This window comes from Ylistrum balloti, unplaced genomic scaffold, assembly GCF_031769215.1.
Source record: "Ylistrum balloti isolate Yb309-2 unplaced genomic scaffold, AGI_CSIRO_Ybal_v1 Utg370558, whole genome shotgun sequence".
In the NCBI taxonomy this organism is placed as follows: Eukaryota; Metazoa; Mollusca; class Bivalvia; order Pectinida; family Pectinidae; genus Ylistrum; species Ylistrum balloti.
This window is the reverse complement of record NW_026782351.1, coordinates 829,597-850,162: the sequence shown is the minus strand read 5'-3', so window position 1 is coordinate 850,162 and position 20,566 is coordinate 829,597. Positions and strand designations below refer to the sequence as shown.

Sequence of the window (20,566 nt, the reverse complement as noted above, 5' to 3'; positions counted from 1 at the left end):
TATAAGGAGTGTTGAACTAATCACCCTGATCAGATCATCATCTGAAGTTACATTGGTTATTAACGCTTTATCTGATTTGTCCCACTTGTGGCTTTGGAACCAAACATTTTATGACCAAATTTACTTTTATAAACTGCAGACGTGGCAGGTATGCGACTTGTCAACAGAAATTCTGATTAATACTCACCTTGTTAGGATTGTCAGCAATGTCTGGTTAAATCCAATGATAAACTAATTCCATTTAGTATTTGGAACATTTTGTAATGACAATTACTGGCTGGGCTAATAAGTACAGATTTTGATCCTCACCTTGTGCAGTTAAAGATATCATTTTAGCATAATGCTGGCAAAATCCAATGGTATGTATATATTCAGTAAATTGTTAGCATATGCATTCTGCAACCTCTTTTAGGCTCCAATCTCCAGCTGGCCCACCAAGATCACATACAAATTTAGACAAGTTTATTGGAAATAGTTAGCAAATAAACAAATCACAACATGATCAGATCAGCAAACTTTACTTGGTTCTGAACATCAGCTATCATTGAGGTGATTTTATTGTATGGTATTGCTTTGATTTAGTTGAAATTTCTTTTAAAAGCTTAAAAATTTACAAAATTACCTTATTAAGTTCTAGGCTAACACAAGCAGAGTTCCTAACATGTCATTGCACAGGCAGCCATCCTCAATGTAAGCAAATCATTGCACAGGGGCATTAAGGTGAGCGATTTCTGTACTGCTGCTCATGTACATAATTTTATTTGCACAGAGTTTGAACTTATTTCTCTTGTGCTGTTAATATGCTGCGCATATTCAGAAGTTTGTATTTTTTGTACAGTTATCGAAGTATCTTTACCAAGTTTCATCCAAATATAAATAATTTCCTTGCCAGGTGTCATTTTTGTATTACAATCAGCCGTTTTCTAGATTGTAATAGAAATTACTTACAATTATATACAAAAAGACTCCAATTCAGATTTGAAATTTTAATATTATGATGAAAAATACATATATGCCTGGTGCACAGAAACAAAATAAGTAAAGTTGGACATGTACACATTTAACACCACTTCAATAAATAAATAAAAAGTTGACATTTCTGAATGAATTTTTCAGTGTTTTTTTAACAACCAGGAATTAATCATAAAAAATTTTAATTATGAAAATTAATACAACACACTTTAGCTGTGAACAAAAAATATGAGTGAAACGTCTGGTCTGAGGACACAACCCTGACAGCTCTGGACATTCATGATCCTGACAAATACGACCTGTCATAGGTAAGGATCAAACTACACACCTTGTTTCATTGCATCAGTCTGATGCTAAAGTAACAGGACAACTTTAAACAGAGATACACAAAAAAACATGCAGTAGTTAATTACATAAAAATATCAACAAAGAAAAAACAAAACAAAAACACTAACAGAGACAGAACATTTCATTTGTTTTTTTCCTTCAGAAAGATAAACATAGAAACAAAATTTAACTTTAAATGTTTCCTGAAAATCTGAACAGATTATTGTCAGATCTCCAATACAAAAACTAAATTAGTACCCAGATAATGGATAAGGTCACTCCTGCTACTTTTTACCTTAGATATTCATGACATAAAACATTTAGGTAAATTGTTGTGAAGCTAACAGCATTTTACTGATTAAGTTTACTTCAACAGACAAGAGCCACAGCAATGAATGCAAGAGTCAAACTGGAAACAAGACCAGCACTTAAATGCTCACACTTTCTACAGTTTGGTCTATGAACTTGACACAGGTGGAATACTAATGTATAGTTACCTCAACCACTCACCAGGGCCATTTCCTTTTATTTGGTTTAACCAGTTGGACCAGAGTTGTTGGTTTAAGAAAGGATGGATCTAGTAATTTTAATTTGCTTTCTGAAAAGCTTTGATTAAGCATTTTAAGGCTTGTTTTAATATTAGATCTGCCTCAATTTACGTCATAAATGATACATTTACTGTTCCAATGAACTAGTTTGTCTGCAAAAACAAAGTCCCCAAGACACCTTTTCTCAATGTTCAAACTAGTACACATATATGACCTTATAAATTTGTCAAAGTCATTCAAATACATATATATATAAGCAAAATACAATATGTTTTCAGGTATCAGTATACTGCAAGAGGTTTTTCACAGGTAGATACCACTCTTAGTGCCAGTTATGTGCCAAACACCATGAGTATTGGCAATTAAGTGATATCAAAGTTAAACATTTTAAAACATCTTATCAACAAGCTACAGGCATGCTAAGATATTATTTGATTATTGCCTTCAAAACATGACTCTAAAACTAATGGGAAAAAAAAGTTGTTCAAGTTTTCTCTTAATCCCAACAGGGTCAATGTGAACCAGTATTCGGTTAACCTGTACTTGTGTATCATGAACAACCCCCACTCTGGCTTTGCTAAACCCCCATCCCAGGGCAAGGATTGTACAAGGTGGTGTTGTTTGTTCACCATCAAGAGCCATGGTCAAACTGTGAATGTTTACTGAAGTGGAAGGTTACTTGTTATATATCATGACTCTAGGTATTACAGTTATGTGTAAAGGAAATCAAACCTGACCAGACAATGTGCCACCGCATAATCTCACTGACACCTTGAGCCATGTGAGCTAAAATATACATATTTTTGTAAGAAAATATCACTGACAGGTCATACTTTATGCAAGAAACATTTAATTAGCATTGGACATTAAAACTTAATAAATATGTAAAATCTAGAGCATATATCACAGACTTCTACCAATGAGAGATTTTAAGATATCTCCAAAGGCAACATACAATAGTAAATATACAAAAGTAACAGAAATGCCTACAGAAACAATAGGTAAAGGACCTACCACGCCTCACCTCTTACTGTTTCCCTAATTTCACAGTTTCTACCACATTTTTCACATCTGAAGTTACACAATACAGAGCTGAACCTCTCTTGATTATATAAAACTTACAAGCACCACTTACAATAGAATCTAACAGGATTACACAGCAACAGATGATTTCAACAAGTGCATAGCACTACACATAAATAACAACATTACAATAATGTTTACGTAAAGGAGTAAATACTCCCAGTCGAGTGTTCTCTAGAGAAGCAGAAATCATAACTAGTTAACTTACTGGGTACACAGGACATAGATCAAAACCACCGGAAGCTACTTTGATTTTCATTTTGAAAAATTACATAAACTAATATATTTTAAAACAGAACATGATTTTGTCAGTAACACATTGATTTTGAACTTATCTACCATTCCTGAATGTGAAGGAAAGTTAAAGCAAACTAATTCTACTGACTAAAAACAATCACATTCCATATCTTATTTCAACAAAAAATACAGTGAAATATCTTGTGCATGATATTTTTCACTCTTTCTTAATTTCCAAAATTTCAAAAGTCATCAAAAGCAAACTATTTAAGTCTAAACTTATTGATTTCTATAGAAACTGTTTTAGTCTAAACTTATTGATTTCTATATTTGTCAAAAATCTGTAAGATTTCCTCACAAATCCTTTAAGCCTAAAAGAAATTTAGAAGCTGCAACACTTTTAATACTGCAGATACTAAAGGTCTAAACACAAAGATTTTTATAAAAATAAAAAAAATCATTAAGTACAAACACACTTAGCTTAAAGGTTAACGGTCCTGGCAAATATATTCTAGTGATGATAAAGAACTGCTTAAGCTTTAGGTTTCAATGACATATTTGTATGTTATTTAAACATCAAATTGGTTAGATGTGATCTAGACTGAAAGACATAACACAGTGCTAATTCCCCAATAAAAAATGAGTGAGTAACTTAAATAGTACTGGAGCCAATACCTCTGTCCATAACTGACAGGTTATTGGTGTTATAAAGCAGTGGAGGTTTACCTGTTTAAGGAAAGCAAGTTTTGAATATGGACGTGTTACACTGTAAATATCTGCCAAAAATGTGAACAAAGAAACATTTCAGGCATTTGGAGTGAACGTAAAAATCTATGTATCACATCTCTTTCAACAATGTTTCTAGCACTTTCTTCACAGTAATCATTATATAAGTAGTACATTAGACAGGCAAAAACTAAACCAAACTGAAAAAATATGGACAGTTTGTATCAGTTACCATAGAAACAAATGGTTGCACTGCATTAAATAAGTTATTAGGCAAGACTAAGATTCAAGAGGATTTGAAGAATGGTTCTGATAATCAGAATTCCATTAAATATCTTTGGTTAGGATGACATTTATTTCATACATAATCAGTGCTTTGATATCAAACACATAGATGGACAGATATTAGTCCAGATGACAACCCCTTCTTCCCCTCTCCCTCTGTAAGTAATTAATTATAGTGGTAGTCCTTAGGATACTTCACTACACAGGTTGTTGTATGTTGATTATTCAGATTCTAAGATTTACTCAGTAAGTTGATTTATGTCAATATTTCAGTCTCTATGAGCTTCACTCCAGTATTCTAGGCACATCAATACCATTAGTCATCCATGTGTCACCTTAGCCCTCTAGTGTTTATATTTTCCTATATCTGTTGACTAAGCAGCTAGGGTAAGTTCTAGTTACCGGTATTATCAATATCAATCTATCACTTAAGGTGCCATACAATTAAAATAGATTCTAATGCTATCAAGTTATGTCATTTGTCTACACAACAATATATTCCTTGCAACCTGCTATCATCAGAACATGTCATTTGTTAAGCAGCTGCTTGCGTTGTTGCTGTAGAAGCCCTTCCAGATGGTCTGCCCTTTTCTGTGAAGCCTGATACTGTTGTCGAACCTGGTTCAACACTTCTTCCTTCTTCACAATGGCCTGCTTCACTCTGTAATAGCATCACAAACAATATTTATCCTTGAGTCAGAAATTATTTTCTTTCATTATCGAAGACGTGAATACCTCTGCTTACAAATATATATCAAGGTATCCTTGTTTGGAAAGTTTGTATAAGTTGTCAAATGTGACCTTGGGCCAATCAACCTTGACTAATGATCACCTCTAATCACTAAGGTGTAGAATTTGATGTTTTGATACTCTAAGGTAAAAATGAAACAAATCTGTTCCAAGGTTCTCAAGATATGACACTGATTTAAAATGCGATGGTACAGATTGACAAGGGTAAGCACTCCCATAAAATGTCCTGGGCATAAAAAAGTTTGACTGCTTTAACATAAGATAAAGTAATAAAAAATATCTTTAGAATGTTGAATTGTTAAACATCCCAAACTTTCATATACTCCAAATTCTAATATGAAGTGTGTAGTACATGATTTATCAACTTCATTTATCCTACTTGAAACGTTGAATATTTTCATTGAACTGGTACCTTTTGTGTACTTCTTCCATTTCATCGTCTTTGCGTTTCTTGACCTCTTCTATCTGATCCTTGGCTCTATCTAGCTCAATACGATGTCGTGCTTTCATTTCAGACATTTCATTCTTTATTCTACGATTTTCTTCATCAGTGGTTACAAGTCGATCTGCAAATTCTTGTCTAATAATATCTGAGACACGGTCCCTCTCCCTGTGCATCTTATCTGTGAGCTGAAACAGTTTTGAAAATTTATCAATATGTATCAATTTATGACACAAATACACAACTGTCAATCATCAACATCAATCATGTCATAAATATTAATCCAAGAGGGAAAAAGAAAAAAACCTTCTTTGTACCAACTGAGATTCCCCAAAACATCATGTTCTGTATTAGTATGACTTTCCAACAGTCAAGGATAAGATCAATATTTTTATGTGAATACAATTGTTATATCTTATGTGTCTTAGAGAGTGTGTCCACCACATTTTTATGTCAGATATAAATGAGCAAAGGAAACTTACTTGCTGTAGTTGAGCAATTTCTTGATCTTTTTGTTTTAAATATACTTTAAAGCATTCATTTTCTCCTTCAACTTCAGTTAGTTTTGCCTGGAAAAAGATTAAAATCCAATGCAGAAAAACTACAACATTTAATAAGACAGTCACATTGAATTGTCCAGGAATATGACAGATATTAACAGTTACATTGCACTGTCAAGGAGTATGAAATATATTGAGTCACAGTGCATTGTTCAGGAATATAACAGATATATTGATAATGACAGACATATTGAATTGTCCAGGAATATGACAGATATATTACATTGCATAATGACAGCATTGTTCATATAACAGATATATTGATAATGACAGCTATATTGAATTGTCCAGGAATATGACAGATATATTGATAATGACAGCCATATTGAATTGTCCAGGAATATGACAGATATATTGATAATGACAGCCATATTGAATTGTCCAGGAATATGACAGATATATTGATGTTAACATTCATACTGAAATGTCCAGGAATATGCCGGATATATCATACAAGTGATTCCATAGGGATCACGGTGCCCAACATTATTTGATCTTTATTGTTTCTATGAAAGTTGGATCTTATCCAACATGGCTGCCTGGAAGCCATTTCATTTCAAATCTACATGGAATAGTTCTGGGAATCATTTCTCTGGATCATTATGTAATGTATCCTCATCGTAACCAACTTTAATGAATAATTTCCTATGAAAAAGGAAATCAGCAAGAGCTCACATCGAAGGTGACCTTTGGCCTTTAACCTTGTCAAATGCCAACAAAATCTGATAAAGTGTAGAACATGGTGGTCAATTGCTATGGTGGGAATATGAACCAAATCTGTTCCAGAATTCATGAGATATGTTAGATGGATGCATCGACAAAGTGGTTTTTATACAAGATCTCTCCTTCCCTTACATATAAATGAAAAAAAAGACAAGAAAAAAATGTAAAATGCAATTGTTTTCACTAAAACACAACATCAATTATACACAAACAAATAAAATTTCAGACTGACAACTGAGGAAACATACCTTCATTTCATTATATTTTTCTAAAGCTTGCATTTCAGATCTTTCCAAATCCTTCATTTCTGCTTGATACTTTTCTCGTATTCTCCTGTATAAAAGAAATGCAAAAAAAAAGTCAGCTTGTATCAGTAGAGTAGATTATTGGTAACGATACAAAGTCATTTGAAAATAACAAGTATTTACATCTGTTATGTGTGAAACAAGCTTGATCCTTTTAAGCCTGACATATGTTTGTTTCTGATTTTTTTTATATTAGCCTTGGAATTATGACATATTTACACTACAATGCCCGTAATGAATGATACAGGTGACACTATAAAGTTTCATAAAAATTTCAAAATTCACATTAAGACAATTTACAGTGAAGATGATTAAAATGACCTAATTACATATCACTGCATAAAATATGTGGTCGAGGCAGGTTTCACCTTTCATGCTTTAAAAGTTTATCCAAGCCAGGCACAAATTTTGATTGAAGTTTCAATTGAAAATATTGCACTTATTTGAATTTGATGTCAAAATGACCTTATTAAGCAACATCATTATCATTACTGGAACTTAGATATATTATATATATATACCCTTATATACATAAATAATTCATGAAGCACCTGATTCTTCTGCGACAAGTTGTGATAACATGATGGCAGAAACTAATATCAACTTGTATATCCATTAAGCAATAAACCTGTAATGTAATTGTTTACTGATGAAATAACTGCTCAAATAGTTCCATAACCAGAAATATTTGTAGATTCATCCTATTCATTTTTTTATGATTAACTGGTAACATTAATCAATTTTTAGAATGCCACCAAATATGTCATACATCCTAATTCCTTTTCATGTCACATAATGGTATCCTTTGGTTACATTTGACCTTTCATATTGGGATTCTTTATCCATTTAAAGTCACACCTGTCTATACCAACTACCTAGAGGACCTGTAGAAAACAGTTGCTATAGACAGGGAGTCATGATAAAAAGGTAGTCATACTTTATATATCACACTAATCATAATATGAATTAATCATAACCAAGTCCATGGCATGTTTTTTTCTGTTTCTAAAGAAATAAATGTTGTGTAAAAAAAACCATGAAAATAAGGTGTATTGACTATAATATTATTTCACAAAAATAACTGTCTGTAAACCTGGTTATAAATTCCTGTTGTGTATTCTGTTTTAAGTAGTTAGATAACTTGAAAAATCTTCTTTTAATATTGCCAGAGGCAGCATGTTTCTTTATGGGCATGCCATATAGATCTTGGTCCCAAAGGTGTTTGCTCCTCATTACTGTACTACAGGAGTCAATGGATATCAGTAAGAAAATTCAGTTGTCTTAGTAAGATTTTAATTTTCTGTAAAATAATTTTATCCTGGCAATAAGGCACCATTCAAGATATGGTTTTAACACTTACAAAACTTTATTTAGAAATAAACTATTTGAGGTCAGATATTTCATTCTGTCTCAGCTCAAATTTTGTTCCTGCTTAGCACTTGAGGAAAATGATTTCCAACACATGTGACAGATTGTGTATTAATAACCTAAGAAATGCTGCTGGACTAATAATACTTATTTGTTATTTCAGCAATTAATTATTGTGTGTCAGAGTATGACCATGATTACTACCCTGCTCCACTGAGATAGCAGAGGGCTGGTTTTGCACCAACTACAATGTGCCCAATATGGGTCTCACTACACCACAAGTAATCAGTGTTTGATAGGAATGGTCAAGAAGAAAAAAACAAAGTGTCAGTCTTTGTTGAGGTATTCAACGTAAGTCAGGTCAAAATATAAATTTTCACAAATTAAATTTTGCTTGGTCAGCAGTACCGATTATTTCAGATCATTGAGCGGTCGCTGGTCACATTGTACAGGTGGTTGTTATACAAAGTGTCATTACATAGTAAAAACGCTTGGAATTGTTACAAAACCCTTGTAATAGACAGGGGGTCCCTATACACAAATGATTGCTAGAACAAGTTTGATAGCACAGACTTTTATGTTTCAGTTACAGGTTTCTTACTTGATCTTATTATCCGCAGTACGTTCACATTCTTCTCGTGATGAAGTGGCATCGTCTTCAAGTCGTGAGATGACTAACTCAATTTCCTTGTCCCTGTCACGCTTCACTTGCTCCCTTAGCTCACGCTCTTTCTGCATCACCCAGGTATCCTGTTTTTTACGATAATTCTCTTCCCACTGCTCCTTCTCAATCTTAACCTTCTCCTTTATATCTGTTGTTTCCTCCTGTCAAAAACACAAAACTTTGAAGTACACACTCTGATAATCCACAAATACATATTTGAAGAATAATCTCTTCTGCTTTTGGGACTATATTACATATATGTAGTCCATAGCTGAGGTTGTTGTACACTTAATTCAGAGAAAATACGTACAAAATTCTGTCATAACAAATCTACATATTACTTTGACAACAATCTATCCTTGTCAAGAGGGCTATCAAAGCACACCTATTAACCTGGCATCATTATATTGCCTCATTAATATGTATGAACAGATTTTCAATCCTAGAAGTCATAGTAAGAAACTTACATTATGTCTCCGTTCTTGTTCTTCTCTTGCCTTTTCAAATTCAGATTTCATGGCATTTAGTGCATGCCGGTGGCTATCCTCAAGCTGTCGCTGTAATTTATCAAGTTCTGCCCTCTGGCGCGAAGCCTGCTGGGCAACACGGTCTTTCTCTTCCTGAACCTCTGTATATAACCGTCGACGCTGCTGCTGGTATGCTTCTTCTTCATTCTGTAGCTCCTTCTCATATCTACATGTTACAATACATCTCATCATTAGTCATTTCTCAAACAAAGTGTACCTCAAGTACACTTCATTTTAAGCTGAATTGCTCACAATAATTATCCTCATAGCAGAGATGAAAGTGGCTGGCATTGGAAATGGCATTGTAATTCAACCATAGCTTTCAAACGTTCAACTGATGTAAGAATTATCTTCCTTCGTATTATTGATTTGACAATACTGGAAACTCGGTGCTTGTAACTGCTGAATGTTTAATTTTACAGTTTATATGGGCATATAAATCGAAGGATTTAAGAACGGAGTTGATGAAGATTGCTTAAAAATAAAATGCATCATCAAGACATACCTAAACCCCCCCCTGAAATTTTCTCACCGGATTTGCATCGATCTCAAAAATGACCAAATTTGCCATGAAAAAGGCGGAAAACCGCCGATCGGCAGAAATTTTTCATCATTTCATAGAAATGCTTTCCGTGAATTTTTTCTTCAGTGGTTGACTTTCAAAATACTAAATTTGAATGTAAGATTAATCATGGATTCATGAAACAAGATATCGGATCCATAACCATACCTCTGTTTGGCCAGTTCTCGTTCCCTTGCACATGCTGCTTCCTTCTCTTGTGCCAGCTGGTCCCGGAGTTCCTCAGTCATCTTTACATATCTTTGGGCGGCTCGCTCATCGGATTCCAGCAACTCTGCTTCATGGATCTGTTTCATCTTCTTGAACTCATTTTTGTGTTTAGCTATCAGTCTCTGAATCTCTGGCTCCAGTCCTTTCACAGTCATCTCCTTTTAAACAACAACAGTCAAAGTTTACTTTCTAGGTCTGTACTTATTCTGCTGTATTTCTTTACAAAACTCTTCCCTATCATTTGTAACATTTTATCATACAGGAAGAAGTTTCTCATCAACAGCACATTCCTTTTCTTTCTTTATCACACTATACCATAACTCAAATTTGCATTTATATCTTTGTTAATTGAATGCATTCAAGTACATGTATATTGTAAGGATATAAAGTTAAGTTTTTCAGCTGAAGATTTTGTACAAAAGAAACATGAATTTAGTTATAGGTACAGAAAACACAGAATAATAATTTTTGATATGTAAATCAAATGCCCTGGCCTTCATTCTGAAATGTACAACTACTTGTATACCTTTATTTTCTTGGTCTTGTCTTCAATCCATCTTTCTCTTCTCAACTTTTCAGCAGCTTCATGCATGTCTCTTAATTTCTTCAGCTCAATTGAATGCCTTTGAAGAAAATTAATTTTTATACTGTTAACTAAATACATTATACCGTTAACTAAATACATAGGTTTAGGAAAGCTTATCCTTAAGATTATTTTTAAAACTTTAGTAAAAGATAATGTCATTTATTAATAAGAGGTGCATAATTATCACATCAATGTCATGGATTTAAACATTGACATCACCTACTGCAAGTGTTTTAACCTCATGTGTCTTAATATTATTATCCAATGGAACATAGAAAAGGTTATATGGTTGTGTTCTCCTGATCTATCCAGAAACAGGGGAGAGAGAGATGGGGAGGGGAGGGGAGGGGAGGGGGAAGGAGACGGAATGATATCAAACTTACTTCTCATCCATGCTTTTGAACTTGTCCTGGTATTTCCTGTCCACAGTCTTCAATTCCTTTACTAGTTGCTCACATCTTTCACTCAGGTTTTTCTTGTCATCAATCAGCTGTTTAGCATAAAAGTAACACCACATGTCAATAGGGAAATCTTCAAGTGAGACAAGTGAAGTCTCATTCTACGCCCTTTGTACAGTACTAAACACACACTTCAACATCTAATAATCTAAATGCCATAAGTTTAATATGTCAGAAGAAAAACTTTCTTTATTGAAAGACCCTAAATACCTGTTTGTCCACTAACTTGTAGAATAAAACAAATTGTACAAACTAAAACCTGATCAGAATTCCTGGCAATCACAAGGTAACTGTTCTGCAAAAGTAGCATTCTAGATTCTTAAGATTTAAATTATCATTGACATGATAAATCTAGTTATTGGGGGAAAAAGTTGTTTGTAAATAGTAAGTTTGAAACTTAATTACAAAAGTGCCAAACAGCTACAGCAGTACCCTACTTGAGACTCTTAAGGAAAAATTCTCAATACTCAGTTTTAGTATTTAACACACTGCCTCCACATCATATGTATGTATACATATTCTAAATTTCAGTACAGAAGGTCAAAGATCAGTTAGATGCCTCCTAACTAATGAGATATACATCCTGACCTCTGACCTGTACTAGGTTTCTGAGGTATATCTACTTTCTGACAGAAATCAACAAGAATCACATGTTTGTGCATAAAAGGTAAAATAACAGGTCACACTTCACATATTTTCTGACCTTTGACCTTCAGAAGTAAAAATGTTTTTGAAGCAAAATGCTTTTCACTCTAGATTTTCAGGAATTGTGTATGAGAACTGAATAGATATATAATATGATGAATACAGAAAGAAGTCAATTGGACTTTCGTGGTGATCTTTGACCTTTATAAAGTGCTAAGTAAAAGAAGAAATTCAAATTGGCCTTGACATGTTAAAGTTCGACTAGATGTGAAAGAGTGTGACCAAATCTCACTGTTTGATATAATGATAGATGTTCTTTGTAACTGCTTCAAAACTGTAGATGTCATGATTTATAATACAAAATGTTTTGATAATTAACATAGATTACATTGATTTAGTCTATATTGTTAGCAGAAAAACCTCAAGTTTTAATCTTTCATTCACAGTAAACTTTTAATGCAAACTTTGACTTCCATGATCATCTACCCAAGACAGAATTTTGTAATAATCAGAGCTTGAACATAATCATGATTAGTCCAACAGCTGAACATTTTCTCTAATCATTTTGGGACTGGGGCCAGGGGCCCTTAGAACTGGGAAAAAATGGTGTTTTCCTTAGAATTAGGAAAACTTGGGGTCTAAATTGGGGAAAAAAGATACTATTTTGCATTGGGAATGGGGCCGAATATCGGCCCCAAATCTGGCAGATCAAGAGCCCTGCTACTTCAGAACAAACCTGATCTATGAAAGACAGATGTCGTTTTATAGCCTCTTCATATTCTTCCTTTTGTATTTCCAACCTTTTTTTCATTTCTTTGTCGGTTTCTTTGGCATGCCGCACAGTTAATTCTCGCTGTTGGTTCTAAAATTCAGAAGAATTAAGACATTTGTGCTTTTACATCACAATACATGTATGCAAAAATAATTTGTGACAGATTTGAAGCAAAACTTCTTTTTCCAATACTGATATAACAAAATCTGACTTATTCAATAGTGACCTATAAGTCTAGACGAAGAACACTAAGTAACATTCTGCTACATAATTTAACACATATATCAAAATTATTTGAATAAAGAACTATTTCATAGATAAAAGACTAACCTCTACTTGGGCTCAAATGCTTGTTCAACAATAACCTATTATAAAAATTATGTGACTTACCAGGGCTTTCTGTAGCATACTGACTGTCCTCTTTTTCTCATCCAATTCAAGTCGCTGTGACAACACTGTAGAAGTAACTTCATTGGCAGCTTCCTGAGCATGTTCTAGGTCAGCAAGCTCGTCAGCAGAGGGTACAAGTGGTACAGGTCGATCAAAATCTTCTGATGCTTTACTTATCTCCTGTTAGAGAATGAAAAAACAAACCTTCAATTACATTCTTTTCATTACAAGTCCTCTCATGCCTGATTGACAATGATATGATTGTGTAAATTATTGTAAACTTCAACACTAAATTGATGTAAAAATAACTTAAGTTATATTCAAATTTTAATGTTAGGTATACTGCTTGACATACACTGTACTATCCACAGCATACTTTAAGATAATGTAACCCTTATCTCATATTAATGACTTTGCAAAGATTCCAACCTGGGACCACTGGTTTACTGGTCTGGCACTCAACCAATCAAGCTAAAGAGAAGTTCTCTCCAGTCAAGCGGCATAGTGTGGCTAGTATTTTACCAGGGTTTTAATAATGCTGATCTATTTTGATCTTGGTAACAATGTTATTAAACTATTTTTACCATCAAATGTGTTCATGTATCAGGACAAGGCTCTTCAATCTTTAGAATATATAATAGGTCTGCTGTTGATGTCTCTTTACCTGCTCTACAGCACTGATTCTGTCTGCTACCTGCACTTCATCAAGAAACGACATGATGCTTTTGAGTTTGTCATCACTCAGATAACCACTAGCTGCACCTCCATCCCTCTGTCTGTTCAACTCCTGTAGCTTATCAGCAGTCAAATAGGCCACATCCTTCTCACTGGGCAGGGCTGCTTTCTCTAACTCGTCTACTGCAGAAATAAAATACATCTATAACAAGTGTGTCTGTAGTGAAGAATTTTATACTAGCTGCCTGCAAATGACCCGTTGTAATTTTTCTCCCTAAGACAGTCACTAAACTTATATGTAATTGTTTCTATTCTATTTCATATTCAAATATATATATAATCTTAAATGATATTCTTTATGCTTTTGGTTTTGATGTAGAATATTATGTATCATACCAAACTCTGAACCCTATACTGTGACATACTAATAGACCTACACCATGCATTCTTCTTCTCTGGCTTAGGAGTGACTAAATGCTCCTCTTCCTCAAGCTTCTTCAGGGTCTCTAGCAGGTCATTGAGTGTAGACTTGTTGGTGACCTCACTATCTGGCCCTCGATATCCCTGATTCAGGTCAGTAAGTGTGTGAGCATCACTGTCACGATTACTGTCCATCTGATTCACATTACTCGCCGACTACCAAATAAACATATATCAATCTTATATCAGTATTCACTATAATTTGTTTACATAAATGCTGAACACAGTGATATCCTCATCAATCAATTCTCTCTTTTTCCTTGAACAAAACTTAATTATCATTATTATTATTACTACATTCTGAACAGCCCGTCAACACATGAAAGGTTATTAGAACCATCAACTGGTTGAACAAAACAAAAATATCTTAATTAATTGTACATGGACAAATTAGAGATTAGACTCTTGCTATAATGAACAAAATAAAAATATCTAGAGTCTGATTTGTCCATGTACAATTAATTGTACTGCTGACTACTGATATGGCCCATTCTTCATTTACTTTTTCAAAATGTGCGTCTTCCCCCAAAGGCTCATTGTGTGAGATGAAGAATATCAAAAATAATGTTCGTTTAAAAACAAAATACTAAATTTCCTTCATTCAAGAATAAGAATCTTTTGTAATAAGCGAAAGATTCAATACCACATTTCATATAAAAAAGGATATATCAAATATAACTGACTGCTATAAAATTCAAATTAAAGTTTAAAATTTTATGACATACCTCAAGAAATTCTTCGCTCCCTTCCTGTGAGCGTGCTGATGTGGTTTTCATGTCTGATGTACCTGAGCGTGCTGATTTTACCTTTGCCTCTGTATCTCTATCTACATTATTGTCCTTCTGTGAACTACTGTAACTTTTAAGTGGGGATTTCTTCCTTCCAATATTAGCCTTTGCAGGAGTTTTTGTAATTTTGCCACTTGCTTGTAAATATGATATTTCTACCTCTGCTTTTTGTTTTACTTCATCTCTTTTTTCTTCCCTTTTCTTTTTTAATTCCTGAAGAAACAAGTTTGACATTGCTACAAACTTCTATTTATTACTTTTTTTAATTATTACACCAATTAAACTTTCAAAGAACTACAACATTCTCAGGTAGGCACTGCAGATGAGTTCCATTCTTATAAAAAATATTTCAACATCATGGTATAGATACAAGCAAATTTCTTTAGTACGATTTGAACCTACAAGGAAATCAGTGCCTAATGGTGATCACTCTTTACCTGAATTGCCTGTTGTCGTGCCTGTTTTGCTTTGTCATCCCTAATCTTTCTTCTTTCCTCAATTCTCCTATCTTCTTCATTCAGAAAATCCAGATCTAATTTGTGTTCATCTAGATCTTTTTTCTTCTGTCCTAAAAGTCTTTTGATTGCTGCTTCTCCTGCCATTTGCACAGCTTCATTTCTTTTCCTCTTGGCACAAATTCTGCGATACCACCTTTGTATTTTAATTGCTGCAGATGTCAATGTTTGTACATATTCCTCAGCTGAACTGACATATCTTTGATTAGCCAATCCCTCCTTCACCTGATTCACTGGTGTTTTGTGCTTTATATTCTGATAAGAATTTTCTATACTTGACAAAGAAGCTTTTGTCCTTGGTGACTTCACGGATGTTACCATATTGTTTGCTATGCCATTTACACCATTTATATGGCCCACACCAGACTCTGTGGTATTTACATGAGATGGTCTTGTTTTCTCCTTAGATTTTTTGTTTTTGAAGCTGTCAGATTTTGCTGAATGTGACTTCCGCTGAAGTGAATGTATTTTATTCAGACTTGAAGATAGTATACCATCCTCATCTGAGTCTGAACTACTGTGAACACTACTTGGCTGAAAGAAGTTCTGTTGCATGATAGGTGACAGGAGACTGCCTCCGTCATTGTTGACCCTCTGCGTTGAATTAATACTTCTCTGGCTTTCCAGTTCACTTTTATGAGGCTAAATAAAAGAAAAATCCATTTGCACAGTTTACTTACTATTAAGAACATTAAACTATACAGAATATAAGATGTAAAATTGATGAATACTAGATTGGATATCATTTGTTAGTGTAAATTGAATTCAGAGATATAACTTTCATAACAGCTGGTAAACTAAAGTAATCCAAAAGATAAGCTCATAATATGTACTAAATTAAAAATGTAATGTAGTTATCAATATTACAATGACAAAGCTATTTTGTAACCCTGAAATAACTTTTTTGACAATCAATCATAAGAACATGTTTTTTTTTTTAGAAAACTGTGATAAACTTTTCGAATCTCCAGATATTGTCAAACTAAATTACTGATGTATAATAAACTACTGATCAGGTTGTTTGACCGTTGACTTAAAAGACTTGAACAGCTTGGTATGGTGCTAGAGACTAATGAACTTAAAAAATCAATAAGACAATTGAAATGAAATTTATATAAAGAATTGTTAACTTTTTAGAAATATTTTCATCAAATATTTTCTGTCACACATTTCACAAATCAATCGCAAAAGTACACAAACGTCAAGTGAGAATACATGTATATTTGCACATTGTGTTTCAATGTAACTATTATTTGTAATCTACTTTCACAACAGCATCGCTGTACCACTTTTGTATTTTATATAATCTATAGCTACCTTTGTTCCTTTACTTTGTATAGTGTAACGAACTGTATTATTATCATCAAGTGATCAAGAAAATGCGTTATAACGTCACGACTGAACCGTGATTTTAAGCTAAGCTATGCCAATACTTGTACCGTTGTTCTGATGACGGCTAGTCTAGCTAGCCGAAACATGTCAACCTAATAAAACTACCGATCACAGAATCCTTGGTGTTGATGCTCCATCCTTTAGTTAGTGGTTAGTACCTATCATATATGGAGCTCTGCTAGAATCCTTCGGATCCACCTATCTATTAAAATCCTGGTAATTAAGCTGAAGACTTACAGATTCCTGCCACAGGACCTTGACAGCATTTGGTGAAGGTTGCTTTTGCTTTGATTTTGCCTTTAATTTTGGCTGCATCGATGTCTCAAAAAGTGCTAAGAAGTCCTCCCTTAAAAAAATGAAAATAATGACATACTTGATTGAACAGTTAAAAATAAATAAAACAAGAGTTCATAGAGGGATCTTGGTGCCCGTCATTGTTAAATCTTTTCTCGTCTCTTCTCCATTTTTGCTCTTAATGAAATTTGAACATTAATCCTTTTCAGATTTAGCAATAATAATCTTTTACTGCCAAATCCAAGATGGTCACCTGGATGGCATTTTGTATTTTCGAATTACTCCCAAAATCAAAACTAGGGATCAAGGGGAATCTACACCTGAAATCTAAGAAAGATCTATAAAGTACTTCTCATGAAATAGTGATAACAAACTTTCAAAGTAAAAATCCAAGGTGGCTGTCTGTCCGCCATTACGTTTTTCCTGATCAGACCTAAAATTGGCTGGAAAAAACCAGGGACCAAGGGGAACCTACACATCAAATTTGAGAAAGATCTGTGTGGTAATTCTCAAGAAATAGCGATAACAAGCTTACCCACACATAAGTACATGGTCATATCATGATTTGATGTATTCATCTATTTACAATAAGCAATGTCATGTGTTGTGATTTAAGGGATCTAAACTATTTACATGATTTGACCCGATTAAAATCATGTTTTGACAAGACATAACCTCAGTAAATATTCACAAATTAGCAAACTTTGCTCATGGAATACAGCTTATTACATTTCATGTTTCTACAGCTATTAATCAAATGCTAATTTAAAACAATATCTGTAACCTAAATATTCTTTGTTAAAAACATGTTTCCTTATACTCGTCATCAAAGGTCTATCTGTGTATCTCTCTCTTTCTTGCAAGTAATTAAAATATATACAGTTTATAGGAAGGGATCTTTACTTTTTTGCATAAAACATTTAGGATTCACTACCCTGATAAATATTTAGTGTGTGCCCCTCAATTTATACAATTACTCAACAAACTGGTGATATTTGGTGAAATGTTGTTCAGTAAATGAATATTCCTTTTGTTGGTATACAGAAATTAGAATGAAATAAGTACAAAAAAAAGCACTAATCATCAATATTAACTTTTTTGACATGAATTCCAAGCAAAACCTGTGACATAAATGGTGACAAATTTCAAGTAAGATATGATCGTTATACATACATGAAATAATATTCAGATTAATTTCCCATGCATCTAAACCTTAAAGTATGTAGAACAAATGACCCCAGCAGGATTTTGTGCACAATATCCATGCAAAATGTCAATAGCGGACAAAAACGTTTACTTACAACACAGGGATTCTAGAGACAATTTTATAGTCATCACTTTGATCTCATTGAGAAATGAAACTTGTTTGCATTTGAAAATGTCACATTATCTACTTTGATTGTCAAAAGATTTACACAGGCATTGCTGATGAAGCAGAACATCTGGTAAAATTCTCCTTACACTTGTTCAAGTCTTACTGTAAACCTTTCTTTTATTCATATACCCTGGTACCTTCTGTCTGCTTTTCCATAATTTACTCTTATTTGCTCTTACAAACACTGGCAGATGAATTAGTCACATGGTTATTTCCTTTACCAAAGAAAATAGATTAAAATTAAGAAAGTCTCAGTACATACATAAATTTCAAAATCCAAAATTACTGCCCGTCAGTCATCTTGTTCTTAAAACCAGCCTCAACACTGAACATATACAACAGATATGAATAAAAAGAAATTTGAGAAATATCTATTCAGATCTTTCTGAAAAATTGCAATTACAAAATCAATATTCAAGACTTCCATGCATCAGTAATCTTCTTTTCCCAATTTGTGTAAAAATTGACTATATGTAACTTGGGACCAAAGTGAACCTACCTATGAAATGATCCATGTAGTACTTCTCAAGACGAGACAATTTGAACAGGTTACAATCTGATAATAAAAGGTTGAAAGTACATACCCTGGTGACTTGCCTTTCCTGCTGCTGGCTTTACTCACTGAGGACACAGCACTCTTCTGACTCCTGTCACTCAAGTTTGGTGCTGCAATACATAATCATTTGTGTATTTAATGCACCATCCTTTCATCAGATCTCTTTTCAATAAGGTTAAGAATAGATGGTCTTTTTGCCATGATGACATATCAATGACAAACTAATACCCATTACCAAATTTTTTTCTTTGAGCGGGGGTGGGTGGATTTGTTCTTTGTTTTGTTATTGTTTTCAATTTCATAATAAAATATAGTATGCATGAAATATTTACCATCAGCAGAATTTTTCTTCATGTGTGTGCTATGTGATGTTTCCTGAAAAAGAAGTATATTTGCTTTAAAATGTGTTAAGACATCCTTCCCAAATTTGTGATGAACATGTCAGGTTAAGATTAATTATCCTTAGAAAAGTAGTAGTATTCATGTTTTTCTATATCCTGGAATATCCTAAAATATTCAATTGACATCTACATATATATATCTTCATCAGAAAAAATATAAAAGGATATATACATCATATACCGATGGGTAAATTCAATTGCAAACCAACCTTGCCTGATCCTCTTTTATCACCAGGAAGGTTAAATTGCCTACTAGATGAAGACTTTCTAACAGAAGATATCTGTGATCCAGTCAGGCTAAGATTCACATCTTCTCCACGGCCCATCTTACTCCTGCTACTGCTTCGTGCAGACATCTTTCCTACTTCAAACATGAAAGGCAAACGTTAGTTTAATAAAATAATTTTGCACAGACATCAAAATCAAATGCATTGTAAACATTACACACATATATATACCATGATACATGGATTGAAAAAAATTACAGAGTAAATGTATTGAATAAAATGTATAAAGACAACAAATGTAGATATATCTTGAATTTCTGAAAGGATCTTGCTGAAATTTCCTTTTCCCATCTTCAATATAATCCAAATCTAATAAAAAGTCCAAAAAGCACTGGACTTATTATTCATAATATCATTGTTTTTATCTTAGAAAGAATTCCAAATGAGCTACTCTTAAGCCTTTATAGAGAAAGACAACCTCATTATATTAAGGACTATATCTTTCTTTTTAAATGACAGGAAATTCTATGTCCTACCTAGTGCTAGATTTATCTTCTAATCTGTCTGTTAAGTGTTTATAGTCACTTATTTGTCAACATTATGTTACCTATGGAATCATAAATGTTAAGTATAAAATCTTATATTTCGTCAGTTATTTGTGCGTTATTTAGCACCAAGTGACAGCAGAATTACAATGATGTCATC

The 20,566-nt window shown here is 33.4% G+C and overlaps 1 protein-coding gene across 1 annotated transcript; it reads right to left on the bottom strand.

The window, feature by feature from the left end:
• Window positions 1-1,018: 1,018 nt before the first annotated feature.
• Window positions 1,019-19,990, bottom strand: LOC132556292 (centrosomal protein of 131 kDa-like). Its single transcript, XM_060220675.1, has 19 exons — window positions 19,844-19,990; window positions 19,566-19,608; window positions 19,262-19,343; window positions 17,246-17,354; window positions 15,539-16,258; window positions 15,039-15,314; window positions 14,271-14,469; window positions 13,823-14,016; window positions 13,159-13,338; window positions 12,733-12,858; window positions 11,277-11,383; window positions 10,834-10,930; window positions 10,248-10,465; window positions 9,458-9,683; window positions 8,928-9,151; window positions 6,902-6,986; window positions 5,853-5,939; window positions 5,341-5,558; window positions 1,019-4,839 (listed from the first exon to the last, which is right to left on the bottom strand). Exons 1-19 carry the CDS (start codon window positions 19,988-19,990, stop codon window positions 4,707-4,709), a joined length of 3,471 nt encoding a protein of 1,156 aa, XP_060076658.1. The 3' UTR covers window positions 1,019-4,706.
• Window positions 19,991-20,566: the final 576 nt, after the last annotated feature.

Coding starts and splice junctions, on each gene's coding strand:
- LOC132556292 (XM_060220675.1), bottom strand. CDS start 19,990: ATGTCTGCACGAAGCAGTAGCAGGAGTAAGATGGGCCGTGGAGAAGAT. Junction 11,384..12,732: donor ATCTGTCTTTCATAGATCAG/GTTTGTTCTGAA, acceptor TATGCTAAACAG/CTGATTGATGACAAGAAAAA. Junction 9,152..9,457: donor AACAAGAACGGAGACATAAT/GTAAGTTTCTTA, acceptor TGTTTTTGACAG/GAGGAAACAACAGATATAAA.